Source organism: Apodemus sylvaticus, chromosome 5 (assembly GCF_947179515.1).
Source record: "Apodemus sylvaticus chromosome 5, mApoSyl1.1, whole genome shotgun sequence".
Taxonomy (NCBI): Eukaryota; Metazoa; Chordata; class Mammalia; order Rodentia; family Muridae; genus Apodemus; species Apodemus sylvaticus.
In genome coordinates this window covers 91,239,370-91,260,753 of record NC_067476.1, presented here as the reverse complement: position 1 = coordinate 91,260,753, position 21,384 = coordinate 91,239,370, and the positions used below count along the sequence as shown (strand labels likewise).

General features: G+C 35.5%; 1 protein-coding gene across 5 annotated transcripts in view; it reads left to right on the top strand.

Moving 5' to 3' along the window:
* Nucleotides 1–21,384, top strand: part of Mettl15 (methyltransferase like 15) — a 193,184-nt gene that overhangs the window by 99,614 nt on the left and 72,186 nt on the right. For all 5 annotated transcript variants that reach the window (XM_052183152.1, XM_052183148.1, XM_052183147.1 and 2 more), the window contains one exon: nt 9,106–9,242. In XM_052183152.1, the coding sequence (XP_052039112.1) occupies nt 9,106–9,242 (137 nt within the window). The remainder of the gene's footprint in view (nt 1–9,105; nt 9,243–21,384) is intronic.

Below are 21,384 nucleotides of genomic sequence, written 5' to 3'. Positions count from 1 at the left end.
CAACTACAGTGTACTCATATACAATAAATAAATAAATAAATCAATCAATCAATCAATCAATCAATCAATCAATCAATCTTTTTTTTTTAAAGGAAAGGTCATTTCTCTCCAACTACATCTATGAGTCTCCTCTACATTGGGTGTTACAGATGCGTGCTGAGTAACCTCCAAGGCTACAGTATTTCCCGAGGCTACTTTCTAGTGTGTGTATATGTAATTTTGCATTTTCACATATGTTGATTTTTTTTTTAATTAGGAACTCTTTTAAAATATAATTATATTTTAAAATATATTTTAAATTATAATATATCTATAATATAATATATTTAAAATATATTATGATATAAAATATATTTAAAATGTAATTATAATAAAACAATTTTTAGTATTGTGAGGAATAAGACTTCTTTGCTAATACATGCACAATGAACTATTATTGCAATAGATTTTGATTTTTAGATTTTAATTTTATTCTTTTCAAAATCTTCCCTGAGAATTGCCCTTACTCCACTGCTTCAAGTTTACAACACGAAAATCTTTAGTTACACAGCTAAATTGTTTTTGTAAGATGTTATATACATATATGTATGTACATACATACATACATACATATTCAATTGCTAGTAAAAAGAACCTTTCACTAAAGTTAATGAATACACATGTAAAGCAAGACAGAGAGAGAGAGAGAGAGAGAGAGAGAGAGAGAGAGAGAGAGAGAGAGAGAGAGAGAGAGAGAGATGCCATAAATGAGAATGAGTGCTCAAGAGGAAAACTCAGTTTCTGCTCAAGGATTGGAGGTTTCAAGGGTCTTTGACCAACTCTAATTTATGGCTGTCAGTTTGACAAAAAGCAGAGAGGCTGGTTAGGCCCAGAACTTGGAGGAAAACTTTGAGCCAGCCTTAAACTTGTCAAATTGGTTTTCTAAAGTGGGATTCCACTGGCAGTTGTAAAAGACTTCCCGACCATTGCCTTGGGTTAGCAGGGTAGATTAGCTACACTTCCATCTTTATTACCTGTCTCTGTGTATTCTTATATTTGTACCTATTAGGAATCAGTTTTACTCCTAGTCCTGTCCCCTTTATGTGCCACACTAAGAGTTGGAAGAGTCCACTACTTTAACTGCTTTGAACTCATAAATGGAACTATGTAGGAGGGCTCCATAGAGTACATCAGAGGAAGGTTGATTTAAGAGGCCAGCTGAAAGCTTAAGCAATGGTAAAGATCCAGAAGAACATATGACAGCATCAGCCTTGGCTCATGAAATAGCATCTGTAACATATAAAACTGAGGCTGTTGGTATTAATATAATTCCAAGAGTATAATTAAGAAAATAACCAGGCCAGGTTTGTCTTTCTTTTAGGACAAGAACAGGAAAAAAAAAATCCCATGGATGGTTGGCCAGGTTTAGCAAGATTGATGATTTTCTTGCCACCATGGTTCTATTGTAAGCTATTTACCATATGAAGGCTATTGGTTTGGCTAGAGAGTTTGTGAAGCTTTTTATTGTGTAGCTTAAGTTCAACCTTATAGAGAAACATTATGAGACAAGGTTAATGAGAGAATATTCCTACACATCATGATTACTGTCTATCTTGTTTAGTAAGGTGAAACGTAATCGTGCATTGGCTGGACCACACACCACACCCAGCAGAGCAACGAAGCCTTCTTCAAATCCAGATTGACATGAATTTTGTTCGCCAGACGAAAATGTAACTTTGTAATCAGCTGTTATTACACTAGACTCTTTATTGAATGCCTGAAGTTTTATAAAGGAAGTCAGAGTAGCTGTTTCTTTGGCAGTATCCTTCCAGCAAAAGATGCCACAGCCAGATATGATGTCTTTGGGGTTATCCAGGTTTAGGACTTCATGAACACGGCTCACTGTGGGATTTTTGATTCCTTTCCTTTTTTATATAGATGCCTGCACCTTCTCATACTTTACATTTTCTTTTGTCTGGTGCAAACAATGTTTTTTCCATTACTATTTTTGTTTTTAAAATTGAGTCATGGATTTGTTATGTATTACTTCCTAGGATATGTCTGGTACTGAATATATTCCTCTATCAATTTGCCAAGTATTGGCTACTAAGAATACAGCTCCATGTTGTCATGCTTAGCTCCAGGTATGGAGAGCTATATGGAGAGAACAGAAAAGAAATACTTGTCTTAGCTGGAGAGATGGCTCAATGGGTAAAGTGCTTGTAGCAAAACCATGAGACCTTCAGTACAAATTCTGTAGCAGGCACATAAAAGCCAGGCCATGGTTCAGCCTCCCTGTATCTCCAGTAATTAGATTGGTTAGAGATGGATATATTCTAGGGGCTGCCTGCCCAGTCATTTTAGCCAAAAACAGTAAGTTCTAGGAGACTGAGAAACTTAGTCTCAGGAACTGTGGCAGAGAGTGAGATAGGAAAACATCCAGAGTTGACCCCTGCCTACACACCTGCATGCATGGCTGAGCACACCCACATAAACACTTACACCTCCCTCACACAAGAAATGTTTATCTCATTTCTGCCTCTGCCCTAATTATGCCTTCAAGTTGTGTTTTCTGAAGTGATCTTGTTATATTTTTCTGTGAGATGAGAAGTTTTAGGATTTACAAAAATTACATGAATTTGTAAAGTTCAGAGCTTTTTGTTGCTCCATATCTTGTGGCTCATTGTCTGGTGAGTTCTTTCCAGGATGGAATGTTAGTTGGTTCAGTCTTGCAAGGGGCTCTTTTCAGTAATGATAGCTATGCTGAATTCAAGACAGAAAATAATTAGCCCTTATCCAGAGAGAGTGTTCTGTAGTGTGCAGTGAGAGGTGAAGGTGTAATTATGTAATGAGAGGTTCCTACAGCCCTTTTTTACCCAGAAGCCATGCTTGAGGACCAGTTGGTATAGCTCTCATTTTTCTACCAGCCTCATCCAATTAGTCTAGTCTATTGATTCAAAAGCAAAGTAGATCATAGTATATGTTCAGGAAGCAAAAGTATTTTGCAGTATGTACCTGACATTCACTATGATTAGATAATTTACTTAACCCTTTCTTTACTTCCCTTTTTGTCCTTTGTATAATATTGCTAATTAAGGTATCCCAGAGTTTGAGAATTACTTGGTTTCATCTCGGTTTATGCTTACTTATCAAGGAATAAATAATAAAGATGAAATGTTTCAGATTGTTTTTGACATAAAATAACTGCTGAGCAAATATAGAATATGCTTTGTTATTTTTGCTATAAACCTTCCTTCATCCCATTCAGTGTCTTCTCGCCTGCTATCTTGAAGCCTCTTAGCCACTATTTCTTATATCCTACTATCCATTTACTGCTATTGGCTCTTAAATTATTCATGAAGAGCTTATACTTCAAAAATCCTTCAATGCTTGCTTAACATGCACAGGGCTGTGGGTTCTTCCTCACTATCACTGAAAAGAGTAATGTTCAAACACTGTCATATTCTAGTAAAATGATATAAGTTCTTTGCCCTGGTATTTCAGGAATAGCATAATTTGACTTGATATCATGTTTTCAATATTTTCCCTAAATTGTCTGGTTTACTAGTGTCAACTAACATTAAGTTGCAGTAAACAGCCAAACATCTGGAAAGTACCTAAGGATTGTTCATTTCTCGTGTCTTTTTTTTTTCTTTTTTATATTGTAGGTTTTATTTTATTAATGTTACAATTACTTATAAGCATACTCAAACTATGATGTCAAACTAGAATTCTCATACACAATATTTATATTGCCTCCTATAGCAATATCAGAAAGCACAATGATTATTTTGAATATTGAATGAATTTTGAATGAATATATGTTAACTATTTCCTAAAAATCTCTAATGTTTAGTATGTATTTTATGTATTTCAGTAATCCAGGGTGGAATTTATTGTTAACAAGTGAAATTTAACTGTAAATATTTTTGAAGCATATCATTTCTTTTTAAAAAAAATCAAATTTGAAAACTGCCAGGAAAAAATTCTTAGGAAGAAATCTTACGGAGTCAGGCCATATTGTTTCCAAATTCAGATGGTAACTTACTATTAAAGTCTTGTGCAGATTGGAAATGATTAATCAACATTAGGAAAATGTAATTGAGAGATCTGCCCTCATGCTGTTTGTGGCTAAAAATTTCATGTCCAATTTTAGCAGTTGTTTTTCCTATGTGAAATTTAAAAAGCGTTTAATGGTTAGAACTGCTTTATTGAAAGATATAAAGTTACAAATTTTTGATTCTCTGTTGATGACTTCAGATACATTGATCTCTATCACTTTACATCTTAGAGACTCCCAAACACAGGAAGCATGCAATTTTAGGGCTCAGGAGCCTATGTCCATAGGCATAAGTATGAGCTTTGCTCCATATATTTCCACCATACTTAAAAACATCCATTATTCAACCATATATGCTTCTTCTTAAAATATTTATTAATTTATATTCTGCATGCATGTTTATTGTACTTGCATAAACATCTATGCACAATGTACATGTCTGGTGCTTGCAGAGGCTACAAGAAAGCTTTGGATTTTCTGGAACTGGAGTTACAGATGGTTATGAGCTGCCATGTAGGTGCTGCGAACTGAACCTGGATCCACTTGAAGAGCAACCAGTGTTCTTATCCACCAAGCCATCTCTCCACCCGCTACACGTGTATTTCTTAAAATGGAAAATTATTGTCTAAAGGGGTGAAAAATATATAGCCATGCTTATGTGCTGATGCAAACAGTATAAGTTTAAGTTCTGAAAACTTTTCTTTCTGCTGGCCCTGGGAAAAATATTATATGTGAGAACTTGAATTCAAAGCTCCAAAAATCACATGAAACCTAGCACATGTATACACACACACACACACACACACACACACACACACACACACACACGTATATTCATATAAAGACATTGTATAGAAGCACAGATTATATACGTATTACATAAAATGCATAGGTAAAACAATGCTTACATTTATTTCTGTTTTCTGGCCTTCTTTCTATTTGGTGAGAAGACTTCCTCTGGATAAAATAGGTTTTATTGTTCAAGGAAAAGAGCAGGCACACTTTAATCCATTTCAGGAATTTCCCTTCTTGTAAAGTTTGTATATCAAGTTTTAACATGTATACTTAAACATGTTGTAAAGCTGGTTGATAATCCTAGGCTATTTCTCATTGTGTCTACTATTATGATTGTCTTAATTTTATATTACCGGGTACCTTTGAAATATCCCATTGAGCTAAACGCATGACTTTGTAAAATTGTGCAGAAACTGCCCTAACTTCCAAATCACCCTTAGCCAAATAGTTTGTACACATGTTTCTTATGGTCCAGATCATCAGGTGTCTTTCACAACTCTAATTTTACATATATGCCTATAATGTGGCCAAATAAAATAACTAAGAGGATTAAGATATTTTATACATTGTATATCTAGAATAATCCATATAAAGATATGAATCCTAATATATTGTGGTATCCTGGCAAAATCATTATTGGCAAATTATTCACTCTCCAAAGAATCATAATTTCAATGAGCAATAATTATTGTTAGGTAGCACAGAATGGCATATTCTAGAAGTCAAAATATCACTATTTGCAGATGATATGATAGTATACATGAGTGACCCCCAAAATTCCACCAGAGAACTCCTACGGCTGAAAACAACTTCAGCAAAGTGGTTGAATATAAAATTACCTCAAACAAATCAGTAGTATATAAATGATATACAGGCCAATAAATTAGGGACATAATAACCTTCAAAATAGTCACAAATATTATAAAATATCTTGGTATAACTCTTACCAAGCAAGTGAAAGATTTGTGTGACTAGAACTTCAAATCCCTGAAAACGGAAATTGAAGAAGACCTCAGAAGTTGGATAGATGGGATTCATAATGAAAATGCCCATCTTACCAAAAGCAATCTACAGATTCAACATAACCTCCATCAAAATCCTAACACCTTTTTTCATATACATAGAAAGAGCAATTCTCAATGTCATGTGGAAAAACAAAAAATCCGGGACAATTCTCAACAATAAATGATCTTCTGGAGTAAATTACCATCCCTGACCTCAAGCTGTACTAAAAGCAATAGTGGTAAAAACGGCATGGTATTGGTACAGAGACAGACAGGTCAATGATTGAAATAAAATCCAAGACCCAAAAGTAAATCCACATACCTATGGACTTGATCTTTGATGAAGAAGTCAAAAACATACAGTAGAAAAAAGAAAGCATCTTCACTAAATGGTGCTGGTCTAACTCACGTTCGGTATGTAGAAGAATGAAAATAAAACCATATTTGTCACCTTGCACAAAGCTCAAATCCAAGTGGATGAAGAACCTCAACATAAAACCAGATACACTGAATCTAATAGAGACAATGTGGGAAAGAGCCTAGCACTTATTAGCACGAGGGGCAATTTCCTGAACACAACACCTATGGCTCATGCTCTAAGATCAAGAATTGATAATGGGACCTCAAGAAATCAGCAACCTACAGATTGGGGAAAAAAATCATCACTAACCTTATATTTAATAGAGGTCTCATACCCAAATAGATAATGAACTCAGTTAACCTCCAAACACCCAAACAACCCAATTAAAAATTAGGCTATAGAGCTAAACAGAGAACTGACACCTGAAGAATTTCAAATGGCTGAGAAGTACTTAAAAGAAGTGTTCAAAATCCTTAGTAATCAGAGAAGTACAAATCAAAACAATCCTGAGATTCTACCTCATACCAATTAATGGCTAAATCAAAAACTCAAGTGACAGCAGATGCTTGCCAGGATGGGAAAGAGAGGATAGGAAAGAAATGGAGCCCTCCTCCATTGTTGGTAGGATTGCAAAGTGGTATAACCACTATGGAAATCAATTTGGCGGTTCTTCAGTAATTATACCCGAAGACCCAGCTATACCACTCTTGGGCATATACCCAGAATATGCTCCACCATACCACAAGGACATGTGTTCCATTGTGTTCGTAGCTGCCTTATTTGTAATAGCCAGAAGATAGAGATGACCCAGATGTCCCTTAACCAAAAAGAACACAAAAGATGTGTTTCATTTAAACAATAGAATACTATTCAACTCTTAAAAACGAGGACATCATGAATTTTATAGGCAAATGGATGGAACTAAAATACATTATCCTGAGTGAGATAACTCACACTCAAAAGAATGTGCATGGTATGCATTCACTGATAAGTGAAAATTAGCCAAAAATACAGAATGCCAAGGATACCACCCATAGACCAGAAGAAGTGTAACAAGCAGAAAGACCCAAGTGAGGATGCTTCAATCCCACTTAGAAGAAGAAAGAAAATAATCACAGGAGGCAGAGGGAGAGAGGGCTCTGGATGGGAGAGGAGAGGTGCAAGGAAAATAGGAACAGGATCAGGTGTGGTGTTGGGATCTGGGCAAAGGGTGAATCCCAGAGAGTCAGGATTCTCGTGGTGTCAGGGGTTGGGAAGCAGTAGAGGGGGAAACCCTCTAGAAAGTACCAGAGACCTGGGCATTGGATAGAGAGAACTCAAGAGTCCACCTCCAATAGAAAGGCAGGCCCTCAAGTGGAGGGATGGAGTTACTAACCCACAGTCAACATTTCTGACCCATAATTGTTCTTGTTGAAAAGAACTGCAGTGACAAAATTGGAGAATAGACCGAGGGAAAGATAGTCCAATGACCAGCCCAACTGGATTCCATCTCATAGCTGGGTACCAAGTCATGATACTATTGTTGAGGCTGTGATGTGCTTACAAAGGGAAGCTCAATTGTGGCATGGCTATCCTCTGAGAGGCCCTACCAGCAGCTGACTGAAACAGCTGCAGATACTTGCACCTAAATATTGAACTAACTTTGGGACCAGTTGTTGAATTAGGGAAAGAATTAAAAGGGCTGAAGGGGAGAGGGACCCCATAGGAAGACCAGCAGTCTCAATTAACCCAGACCCCAGGTAACTCCCAGAGACTGTGCCACCAACCAGTAGCTTGTCAGAGGCCCCCTGCACATATACAGCAGAGGTCTGCCTGGTCTGGCTGCAGAGGGAGATTTGCTTAATCTTGGAGAGACTTGTGACCCCAGGGAAGGGATAGGCCTGTTGAAGAGGGGGAGCACCCTCTTGGAGGCAAGCAGGAGGAGGAATGGAATGAGGAACTGGGGAATAGGGGATGGAGAATGGGGAAAGGGGGAATGACTAGGATGTAAATAAAATAATTAAATTTAAAATAATTAGACTACAATTAAATTGTTCTGTCCTTTTCTCCCTCCAAACCTTCCCATATACTGCTCCTTATTCTCTTTCAAATTCAAAGCTTCCTTTTATTAATTAATTGCCATAACATACATATTCATATGAATAAATAGAACCTGCTCAGCCTGTGTATTTCTTGTGTCTTTTCTCCTTCTTGCTTTTAAATACTGGAAATATTTAAAGGTTCTTGAATTGTGTTGCTTTGTTAGCAGTTTTCCAATCATAGATACCTAATTTAAACATGTGCACTGAATTTCACAACAAGCTTGGAATTTGTCTTAAATGTTTAGACATAAAAAGCCTTTTACTTTATTTTTTTTGGTCTTGTTTGCTAATTTTTTATTTTTCAGATTATACACACACATATACACATGTACATATGTATATTTATTCTGTTTATTCCTCAGAACATGCCTTCTCATTCCCATCTTCATGACTATTTAAAGTAGTTAAATAAAATCATTGTGAAGTGAGATACAGCAGTTTTATGCCATTTCTAACAATGAAAAGTTTTTAGAAATAATTTAGCTTTCAGCTATCTATGAAGCACAGAAATATAACAGCCATGTAACCAATTTGAACTCATGGTGAAATATTAATGTGTCTTGGTTTTCCAGTGTGTGCAATGTATTATTTTGCTGATATTATAATCAGGTTTGTGTGTGTGTGTGTGTGTGTGTGTGTGTGTGTGTGTGTACTTATAGATCAAAATAAATCCAAGACTCATTTCTGAAAAAACAAATGTAGGGCAACCAATACTATTTTTATGTTTGTTCCTATCTGCATAATTTTCTGCTTCTGTAAATTAAAGTAGTTGAAACACTGTTATGTACGTGCTAAAGAGAAATTCTCTTTTTCTATGTTGGTAAGGTTTTTCTAGATATGACATTTGGTTCAGGAGGACACACAAAAGCCATTCTGCAGAAGGAACCAGATGTTACTGTCTATGCCTTAGACCGAGACCCAGTGGCTTATACTATAGCTGAGCAGCTTTCAGAAATGTATCCGTAAGTAATACTCTATTTAATACTGGTGCTGAGGTTTACCATGTTTGGTCTATCTCTCTGAAATTTACTTTCCCTTGAATGCTGGTCTAATTTTTCTTATTGGCTATTTTACTGTTCACACCCACTCCTGCAAAAGAAAGTGTTAATGTGAAGAATGTGTTCACTGCCCAGGAAAGTAATGGCATTGATACATATTCTTTCTAAATCTGTGGAATTATAATACAAAAAATGATTCCAGTATACAAGATTAATGATATGTGGAAATTTTTTACAAAAATTTTTGACAGTTGACATATTGTCAAGAAATCACTATTGTTAGCTGTATTCTGTGATGTTAGCATGGAGCATGTAGTGCTCACCAAGCTTAAGCCAGTTGATCTTAATCTTGAGCAGAGAAACTCAAGGCTTCCTGGGCAAGGTATTGAGCCATTTTTTCAAAATATCACACAACTCAATACAGTACAAAAAAACTTAGTACTTACTTTCTATATGTCTAAAAGAATGAAGTATGAGACCTTATAGTGTTTATCTGTATCTTACAACAATGTACCTGTGTTTTCTGAATTCTTCCTGAAATCTACATAAAGAGATTTTGCCAGAACTAACTGGTTTTCACTCTTCCACCTTTAAAATAAATAAGTAGGACTACAGGATGGCTCAGCAGGTAAATGTGCATGCCTCCAAGCCAACTACCCGAGTTCAGCACCCACATGATGGAAGGACAGAACCAACTTTTGTAAGTTGTCCTTAGAACTCCATACATGCCATGGCATGCATACTCACTTGAACAACCATATGTATGGGCATGTGTTTGCATAAACACACCCGTATACACGCTCACACACACTCAAACACATACACACACACACACACACACACACACACACACACACGGCTTAAGAAACATTTATCCAACTCCATCCATTTGTCTAAGAATTTCATGAATTCAATGTTACTAATGGCTGAATAGTACTCCATTGTGTAGATATACCACATTTTTTGCATCCATTCTTCTGTTGAGGGATACCTGGGTTCTTTCCAGCATCTAGCATACGCTGCATGCTGACCTCCAGTTGAACCAGCACCATTTGTTGAAAAGGCTATCTTTTTTCCATTGGATGTTTTCAGCCTCTTTGTCGAGGATCAAGTGGCCATAGGTGTGTGGGTTCATTTCTGGATCTTCAATCCTGTTCCATTGATCCTCCTGCCTGTCACTGTACCAATACCACGCAGTTTTTAACACTATTGCTCTGTAGTATTGCTTGAGGTCAGGGATACTGACTCCCCTGACTTTCTTTTGTTGCTGAGAATAGTTTTAGCTATCCTGGGTTTTTTGTTATTCCAGATGAATTTGATAATTGCTCTTTCTACCTCTGTGAAGAATTGAGTTGGGATTTTGATGGGTATTGCATTGAATCTGTAGATTACTTTTGGCAAAATGGCCATTTTAATTATATTGATTCTACCAATCCATGAGCATGGGAGGTTTTCCCATTTTTTGAGGTCTTCTTCCATTTCCTTCTTCAGAGTCTTGAAGTTCTTGTCATACAGATCTTTCACATGTTTGGTAAGAGTCACCCCAAGATACTTTATACTGTTTGTGGCTATTGTGAAGGGGGTCATTTCCCTAATTTCTTTCTCAGCCTGCTTATCCTTTGAGTATAGGAAGGCCACTGATTTGCTTGAGTTGATTTTATAACCTGCCACTTTGCTGAAGTTGTTTATCAGCTGTAGGAGCTCTCTAGTGGAGTTTTTTGGGTCACTTAGGTAGACTATCATGTCATCTGCAAATAGTGATAGTTTGACTTCTTCCTTTCCAATTTGTATCCCTTTGACCTCCTTATGTTGTCGAATTGCCTGAGCTAGTACCTCAAGTACAATATTGAAAAGATAAGGAGAAAGGGGGCAGCCTTGTCTAGTCCCTGATTTTAGTGGGATTGCTTCAAGTTTCTCTCCATTTAGTTTGATGCTGGCTACCGGTTTGCTGTATATTGCTTTTACTATGTTTAGGTATGGGCCTTGAATTCCTGTTCTTTCCAAGTCTTTAAGCATGAAAGGATGCTGAATTTTGTCAAATGCCAGTCATGGACAGATATATACATTTATTTGTGGCAATAAGGAGGCAAGGAAAAATTTTCCTCATTGCTGCTTAGTCTTGTGTTTATCATTAGCTTCAATTCATCTCTGTTTTTCCAAAAATTGATGGGCAATGACAAATACTTGGCTCATTAACAAATAAAAGGTATGAAATATTAAAAAAAAAAGAAACATTTCTCTTCTAAGAAATGTAGACCATCTAGTAATATCCTTAGAGTAAGTTATTTACAGGACTTTGTTTTGGAAAAGAAAGTTTCCTTAGGTGACTGTTTTTGTTTTTCAGTACTATTTTCAGAAACACAGATTTTTATTCTCTCATGTTCAGCACTTGGAATAAGGAAAACTGACTGGAACTTTATGTCAACTTGTTATTACTTACAGCTACCGAATAAGGAAATGATGTCTTTACAAAACAGCATAGTATATTATGGGATGTTTATCCAGAGTCTAAGAATAGAGACATGCTGTGGTCAGGTGGGTAGTGTTTCCTACTGCTTCTGCTCACAGACTCCACAGATCTAAAGAGGAAGATCTCCTGTCTCCATGAAATTGTCAGGAATGTACTTCCTCTGAATGTCCATCAGCTTGATCTCAGTTTCCATTTTTTTTCTAAAAATAGTAGGAGAATGTGCGTCAACCACATGAACCATTCTCTGTTTCTGCAATGTAATGTAGATGCATTTATTTTATCTAGATTTTATTTTACTAAGCAGAATATCTTCCACTTATAGGTATGGAAACTATTACTGTTAGATATTAGACATATTTATGTTTCAAAAAATATTATTCAGCTAGCTATTTTTAAAAAGTACCCAAATTAAATAAAATAATATAATAAAATAATTTTCCTTTACATTCATTTATTTATTCCTATATATGTTCATTTGTCTGACATAGTGTACATATAAAGGTGGTAAAAATTGATAGGAAGTCTTTTCTAGAAATATAGTGTATTTGGATGTTTGATTTAATGGAATGACATATTCTCTTCTTGAAACAATCACAATTTTCATTAAATCAAACAACAGAATAAATTGTCATTTTAATACGAACATCATTTGAAGAAATAACTGTAGTTATTTATCTTCACAGAGTTATGTTGCTCTCATTGTAAAACACTTTACACTTCTGAAAATTTCATATTCTTCACTTTGTCAAAACTAAGTTAGAATTCAACATTACCCATGAAAACTAAACAATTCATGCTACTGGTGAGATTTCTGGTAATCAATTTTAGCTCTTTCAAAAAAGATGATATGTTAGATTACGTGCTGTTAGAAAGCTAGACTTTTCCCCAGTAGCTGCAGACTCAGCTGGGGAAACACATGTAAATTGGAGCAGCAGGGTACTCAGTTTAGGCTTTGCTTACTGGAAGATAGATGTCAAAGGCAGTTTAAAAACATATAGGATTCTTTTTAATGCCTTGTAGAACAGTGTTTATTTCATATATGAAGTTCAAAAAATATAGAAGTAATTGAAGAGGGAAAGAAAAATTAATGCATTCCATTATTGGATTATAATTTTAAATCAGACATTTGAAAGGTAGGCATTTATTGCTTTCTGTAATTTAAATAGTTTCCTTTATAGCCTTGTATTTGGAGAATTTATTTGTATGATACTACCTATTTAAGATTATCTAGTATAAATTATCTTTTCCATATTATAAAATATCTTTTCCAAATATTTGATATTTCCCTTCTATTTTATCAAGGTATTATTACTCAACAGTTGTTAAATTTATGAAAGAAGTAAAAAAAAAAAAAAAAAAGGACAGATTTTAAATTCATGCCTTCCAGCTGCTTCTTGGATAGTTTCAACCAGATGACAATGTCTAGAAGTAATTTATTTGCGTTCTCTAGCAAAGCCAAGACAGGAGCATCTGGTTTTGCATTGCAACTCTGATCATGGTTGCCAGGAATAAGAAAAAGAGAAGCCTACACTATCTGAAAAACCCTTTCCTTTGGATATTCTATAATGGCCCTGCACTATAGGATGGGACTTACCACATCCAGGGCAGCCTCTTTCCCATTAGTTAATACACTGTACCCAGTGTTTTACTAAGTTACATGGTTCTCAGTAACATTAAATTGGTAAATGTAACCATCATCCACGATAATACCTGCCAGACAATGATAATTCCTAATCTTCTAACTGGTCTGACTCCTTTTCAATTTTCCCCTCCATTAGTTTTACAAAGCATACACAGTTTCAATAAAATGCAAATATTATTAAAATAGCTCTCTGATTTAAATACTTTGGAGGCTTTTCCTTGCTCTGAAGTTGAAAATCTTGAATGGGGTCATGCATGATTTAACTCATTAATGTGTCTCTTCTATCTGTTCTGATGACTTGTTTAATATGGTTCTTTTTAATAAGCTTTTTGCTTTGCTGTTTAGGATCTTTGAATATTCTGTTCTCACTACTTATAAACATTCTATTCTCTTCTAACACCCTTCCTTCCTTTACCCAGATAACATTCATCTGGTCATGGCTAGAACTCATTTCCTTTGGAAATCATCACAGATGTTCTTGACCAGAGTAATACTGATATTGTATTAGCTTAGAACATACTATACTTATTAATAGTCATGATCATAACCATAGTTAGAATATTTATGAAATTATCTGATTCTTGTTAATTTTACTTTACCATTTAAGCTCATACAGAAGTTACATGTATTAATTTCTTTATGGCTCTCAGAACTTGGAAATTTTACTGAAAACTTTTGTATGCTTATAAAATATACATATTTTTTAAGGCTAGAGATTTTTTAAACCAGATTTCAGTGATTTTCTTTTCCTTTTTAAAAAAGATTTATTTATTTTATTTATATGAGTACACTGTAGTTGTCTTCAGACACACCAAAAGTGGGCATCAGATCCCATTACAGATGGTTGTGAACCACCATGTGGTTGCTGAGAATTGAACTCAGAGCCCCTGGAAAAGTAGTTAGTACTCTTAACTTTTGAGCCCCAGTGATTTTATTTTCACAAAAATATAGTTTCATACTGGATAAATTACAGTAAAAGACAACTAATTAACACTATGGAGCATTTGAAAAACTATATGGAAACCTATTATTATAGAATATTCCTAAAATATATGCATCAAAGAAGAGAATCTAAATTGAGTCACAATATAGTAGGGATATATGCCTAGTCTAGATATTCTATGCCACCAAGTAAAACCTCTAGTGCCAGAAGTGAATTAAACCATGTTGAGTCATTGGACAAAGCTGTCCCATGGAGTCCCCTAAACATCTAAGGCTTTTGCCAAAGCAATCTGTTGCTTTCTATAATATGATGATAAGGCCCTATTGCTGGAGACAATACTGAAGCTGTACACCTACCTGAATAGCCTTCATGGTACTAGAACGTATCCTACATGCTTCCTGAGGTTAAAGGGAACCATCCATTATCAATATTTGCACCTGCAAATCCTGCAAACTACAGCAGTGTCATCCCTGAAAGATATACTGGTACAATAGTGTCTCAAATGTTATGGGCGTAGTCAACCATGTTTTTACTGGATTTAAGTTCCTCTATGAGATGAAACCTATGCCTAATACTGTTAAAGTGGCCAGGAATGTGAGACTTGATAAGCCATGGACTGACAAAATATACAAGGCATGGATAGGTTCAAGCCAGACTGGGTACCCAGCACTGGGACATGAAAGCGAACACACTTTCTAGTCTTATTCAACTAATACAAAAGCTGTATCTAATAAATATATATTCTTCATATTCCAAGAAACTATCTCAGGGCTTCGAAAAACAATACTTATTATACTTTTGATATCTAGTTATCATTAAGGTTTAAGTAAAGCAGAAACTGATAGTATCGTAGAAAGACAAGTTCTAATATCCTTTTGTCTGGAAAGGCCAGTTTGCTGAGAGAGTTTGAGTACCTTGGACACTGCCATCCCTTAATCTGTTTCATATTGTTTTGTACATTTTGAAATAAGGTAGAAGTAAAATAGCGATACTACGAGGAAAGAGCACATGGTTCAGAGTGGGAAGGAATATCAAGGAAAGAAGACCTAATGCTGGTACTATACTCAAGGCACTTATTGTAATTGACACAGGAAATATTTAACTTTGTCTCTCAAGTGCAATTTTAATAGCAGCTTGGAGAATTAGTGATAAATATTTTCAGTAGTTTTCCATATCTACGTATATAAAATGAAATTCTTTTTCTACTTTTCCACGTTAACCCACATTTTGAATTTCTCCCCAGTATATTATATTGTTTCCATTTGCCATCTTCTTTTATCTTTCTTCATAGTGATTTCTTCATAGCATTTACATACATACTGTAGATATGACATAGCGCTCTTACTATCTTGAAACAAAGCAATTGATATTGCTCACAAGAGTTACCACAAGATCAAGTCTGTTGGCACTCACTCTTAGAACTGAGCAGAACGGCCTAGTTCTTTACTTGAGATTATAGCCACCTGCTCCCTCTGCCCCCCCTAGATACACAATAGTTCAGCCCACTACATGTAGTCTTGGACGAGTGGAACACTCCATCTTATGCAGCATGTAACAGTTGTCCCTATGCTAGAGCAGGGATGTTTAGGGTTTTGGGATCACCCATTCTCCTAAAAGTGACCCCTCACATTCCTATAGGTGGAGAAACCCCTAACAAAATCTAATTGATTTACCATCAGGAGTTCAAGTGAATCATTTCTTAGATTTTATCTGGAGGAATTGACATTTTTCATGTCTCTCTTTGAATGGGAATGCAACACTATCACCTTGTGCATTGCATTGGCTCCTACTCCCACCATGTTCATCCATCCCTCCCCAGTCTGCCTGTGTTTGTGAGGGACTTGGACAAGAGATGGCACATTCAGCTTTATGACACTGGACTATGTTCCAAAGGCTTTGCGTCCAAAGCCTAAAATTTTTGAAAAGCTAATTCTTGACTCATTGTTACTATGTACATTATAGAGATTAATATTTAGTCATTACTAACACAGAAGGGGGAGCTTTGCTTATTGCAAATAAATTATGGTTTTTAATTCTAACAAATGCAAGCATTGCTGCAGACTTATATAGTAATACTTCTACACTGGCTCACAATTAGTGTTATAGATTTACTCATTGAATATTTGGCTTAAAGATTTGGAGAATTGATTCATGGAATTTAACATGCATATTTGAAATGCAAATTATATTTATATTATGACAACTATGAGAAAATGAATTACCTCCTCACCAAATTGAGATAATCCATTTTCATTGCCTACGTCATGTGAACATACCCATATGGTAGCAGATTAGAATAGCAGCAGCTTGCTCGTTAGAACACTATCTATACCTAGAAAGACTTCATTTTATCTTGGGTAAACAGTATATATTTAGAGTCATATTTTATTACATATGAGAAAATTTTAGAAGAACTCTTTATGTTTTCACTTCAAAGCTATTAAAAGAATGAAAACAATAGTTATATTTTCTCTAACATCATAGCCTGATTAAATTAAACTGAGTGTGCTCTAATTACATGTGTAATCCTCCTGTTCTTTCTACTCCCATTTTTGCCTGATATTTAAAATAAAACTGAAACAAACAGCTGCTGAATAGAATTGTATAGTTTAGTATTGTGGCTTTTCCCCCTGAGAGAACATAATGTATGTTCAACACACAATTCAGTGTCTACTGTCAGCTGTGCATGAGGTCACCAGCTTGGCTTGAGGAATGTTCACAAGCCCAAGATTGGATCTTCATAGTACAAACACAGCTCATTATCTAATAGATGAAGAAACTTCTGTGAGACTGGAGTGTGAATCTCCATGATGGGAAATCCCAGGTATATTATAAAACTAAGCTTAAATTATGTTTGGAATCTGTACTCTCATTTTCTCTATAACTTATTTAATTCATCTCAGGCACTCTATTTTGGGGCACATATTAAACCATCATTTGGGATTCTCCCTAGATAAAAAGATCAACATAATCCCTTTTAGTCTATCAGGAAACACACCATATTAAGTAACTGTTTACAAGAGGGAAACAAGATTTAGAGTTAGAAAGTCTTTTTTTTTTTATTCGATATATTTTTTATTTACATTTCAAATGATTTCCCCTTTTCTAGCCCCCCACTCCCCGAAAGTCCCGCAAGCCCCCTTCTCTTCCCCTGTCCTCCCACCCACCCCTTCCCACTTCCCCATTCTGGTTTTGCTGAATACTGTTTCACTGAGTCTTTCCAGAACCAGGGGCCACTCCTCTTTTCTTCTTGTACCTCATTTGATGTGTGGATTATGTTTTGGGTATTCCAGTTTTCTAGATTAATATCCACTTATTAGTGAATGCATACCATGATTCACCTTTTGAGTCAGGGTTACCTCACTTAGTATGATGTTCTCTAGCTCCATCCATTTGCCTAAGAATTTCATGAATTCATTGTTTCTAATGGCTGAATAGTACTCCATTGTGTAGATATACCACATTTTTTTGCATCCACTCTTCTGTTGAGGGATACCTGGGTTCTTTCCAGCATCTGGCAATTATAAATAGGGATGCTATGAACATGTGTTAAGGAAATGTGCTGAGTATATTACAAAGCTGGCTGAATATTATAATCAAAGACCAACACCTTTGCAATATATGGTTTAAAAGCAAGCCCTTGTATTATGATGTATTACAAACATTTCATTGTACAAATAAAATGATACAATAACAAGATACCATTGACCAATTAAAATGTAACCGGTTGAATTGAGTTAATATTGAAATAATACTCTATACAACAGATTTATAAAACCTTAATAATTTTCCAGGCTTTGTTTAAGGATAGCCTGTCTTCCACAGATCCAAAACTCTGATTCATGCCACAAACTAGTAGTTTAGAGAAACTGGTTTTCACTGCTATTTTGACTTAAGATTTTCTTTTAATAGATAATTTTGTTTATAATATATGTATGCATGTATGTATGTATGTATGTATGTATGTATATGTATATTACCAAAGGTATTTAGGTCATATTATTTAAAAAATGTATAGTAATCTGTTATATTTTACAAAATTCACAAACATTAAAATTTAGCATTTCAAACTCAAATAAATTAACCATTTATTTGAAATAAGAAAAAGTCAGTATCATATGGTACTTTGTCATTTAGTAATTAAATATATCAGGATTTCTAAAGTAATTTATAAAGTACATTTCATATTAACACAATTAATATCTCTTAACATAATTTCAACAATTATATTCACACAACTATATTATGTATATTGTGTAGACTTATGATTGAATTTTCTGCACAAAACATTGCAGTGACATTAATTAATTGCTACACTTCAGGAAGCTTTCCATTCTTCTTTTCAGTGGATATGAAAGGGTTTATTTGTAAGAGATATTGCTACTAAGAGAATATTTATCTCTTTTTCTCCTAGAATCTCAATAGCAATTCCCATGTTAGAGGCATCCCCAAAAACTTGTCAAAGTATTTCCACCTACACTCTGAATACCTAACAGGGCTTGACCTATTTTTCCCCCTATTAATATAGCAGATCCACAACATTGGGAAAAATAGGCAAATAAGGTATCCTAAGTTTGGAATTTCAAATATTTATCTGCATGTATCCAAGAAATTAGAGTGTGAATCAAAATTAATCTTTATTTCTAAGTAAATCATCTAAATATATCATATCAGGAACTTAACATCTGGTTTAATCACTATGGTGATATCAGACTTAATGGTCCTTCCCGTATTCCATCTTCTAAAGCCCAAGTGCCTTGTGACACTGTGGACTACACCCTCCTTCCTTTATATCCTTGTCTTTCTTCCCTCATGAACCACATAACCAAACTCCTTCCTGGTTCCTTTCTTCTCTTCCTATAATTCTCGTTATAGGGGCTCATTCTGCAAATCTCATTCTGTCTGTAATCTTTCCTAATCCTCAGCATAAAAATCTACTTGAACATCAATGTTTCTCATCCCCTATCCCAGCACTTCCAGTAATAGGTATCTCTGCATTCTTTTATCTCCTAGTTATGTTAGTTGTTATGGTCTACTTAAGATACAGACTTCCTTTGTTGAGCTATGTATTGTCCAGACATACTACAGAGTAAAAAATGTGCTCTTTTGAAAGGTGGCATTTACTTAACTTTGTTCTGTGTACACATATGAATAGTTAAGAATATCAAGTTAGATGCTTTTAAATGAATTGTACTATAAAGCAATAGCTAAAAGAATAGTATGCCAAATATTTATCAAAACTCTACCATTTTATTGGATCATCATATGGCTGTTTGGGATGTAGAATTAATATTCCCCTTCTAGTTTAAAGTGAGGAAGATTCATACTCATATATCAAACTTTTTTTTCTCTGTTGGAATTAAAACCATAAGTTTGTTGGAGAATGTCTCAAAATGATATTCTTTTGTCCATGCAGGCCCACGGCTTTGAGCTTGGTCCCGAGCTTGTCTGTGTACAGAACAGAACTGAATTCTCAAATTCATGCTTAGGAGCCACCAGGCCCCTGCTGCAGCCACTACTCTTTTTTTGTTTTTTTTTGTTTTTTTTGTTTTTTTGCCATTTTCCACATTTAATATTTAATTTTCTGATTTTACATGTTAGATTTTGATTCAAACCATTTAAGATGATGTAATGGTATATTTATATTAATGACTGCAAAAATTACTTGATGTATTTAATCACAGGTATGTGCTAATGCATTTTTTTTTAATTCGGTATATTCTTTATTTACATATCAAATGATTTCCTCTTTTCCGGCTCCCCACTCCCCGAAAGTCCCATAAGCCCTCTTCCCTCCCCCTGTTCCCCCATCTATTCCTTCCCACTTCCCTGTCCTGGTATTCCCCTATACTGCTGCACTGAGTCTTTCCAGAACCAGGGGCCACTCCTCCGTTTTTTTGGACATCATTTAATATGTGGATTATGTCTTGGGTATTCAAAGTTTCTAGGCTAATATCCACTTATCAGTGAGTGCATACCATGATTGATCAAAAGAGTCTCTCTTTTGAGACTGTGTTACCTCACTTAGTATGATGTCCTCCAGCTCCATCCATTTGTCTAAGAATTTCATGAGTTCGTTGCTTTTAATAGCTGAGTAGTACTCCATTGTGTAAATATACCACATTTTTTGTATCCATTCCTCCGTTGAGGGACACCTGGGTTCTTTCCAGCTTCTGGCTACTACAAATAGGGCTGCTATGAACATAGTGGAGCATGTGTCCTTATTGCATGCCGGGGAATCCTATAGAGCAATAGTGATAAAAACCGCATGGTATTGGTACAATGTCAAGCAAGCGGATCAATGGAATAGGAGTGAAGACCCAGAAATGAACCCACACACGTATGGTCACTTGATCTTCGACAAAGGAGCTGAAAGCATCCAGTAGAAAACAGATAGCCTTTTCAACAAATGGTGCTGGTTCAATTGGAGGTCAGCATGCAGAAGAATGCGAATTGATCCATTCTTATCCACTTGTACTAAGCTCAACTCCAATGGATCAAGGACCTCCACATAAAGCCTGACACACTGAAACTAATAGAAAAGAAACTGGGGAAGACCCTTGAGGACATGGGCACAGGTGTCCTGAATAGAACACCAATAGTTTATGCTCTAAGATCAACAATAGACAAATGGGACCTGAAATATTTACTCTTGGTTTTTTTGTTTGTTTGCTTGTTTGCTTATTTGTTTGTTTGAGAAAGGGTTTCTTTGTACAGCCCTGGCTGTCCTGGACCTGGCTGGCCTTGAACTCAGACATGTGCTTGCTTCTCCCTTCCCAAGTTCTGGGATTAATGGGCTACACTACCACCACCAGGTGAAACATTTACTTTTAAAGTGCTTGTACTAACAACATTAATTATATGCTCAGGATATGGTTAGTGATCTATTTTCATTTATCAACATGCCTCTTTGAATGTCTACCAGGCACTCTTTCTAACCTTTGAATAGTCAGTGACAAAAGTGAAAGAGCCCTGTTTCTGCCCTATGAAAATGACTAATGACTACTAGCTGTTGGAGCACACACACACACACACACACACACACACACAC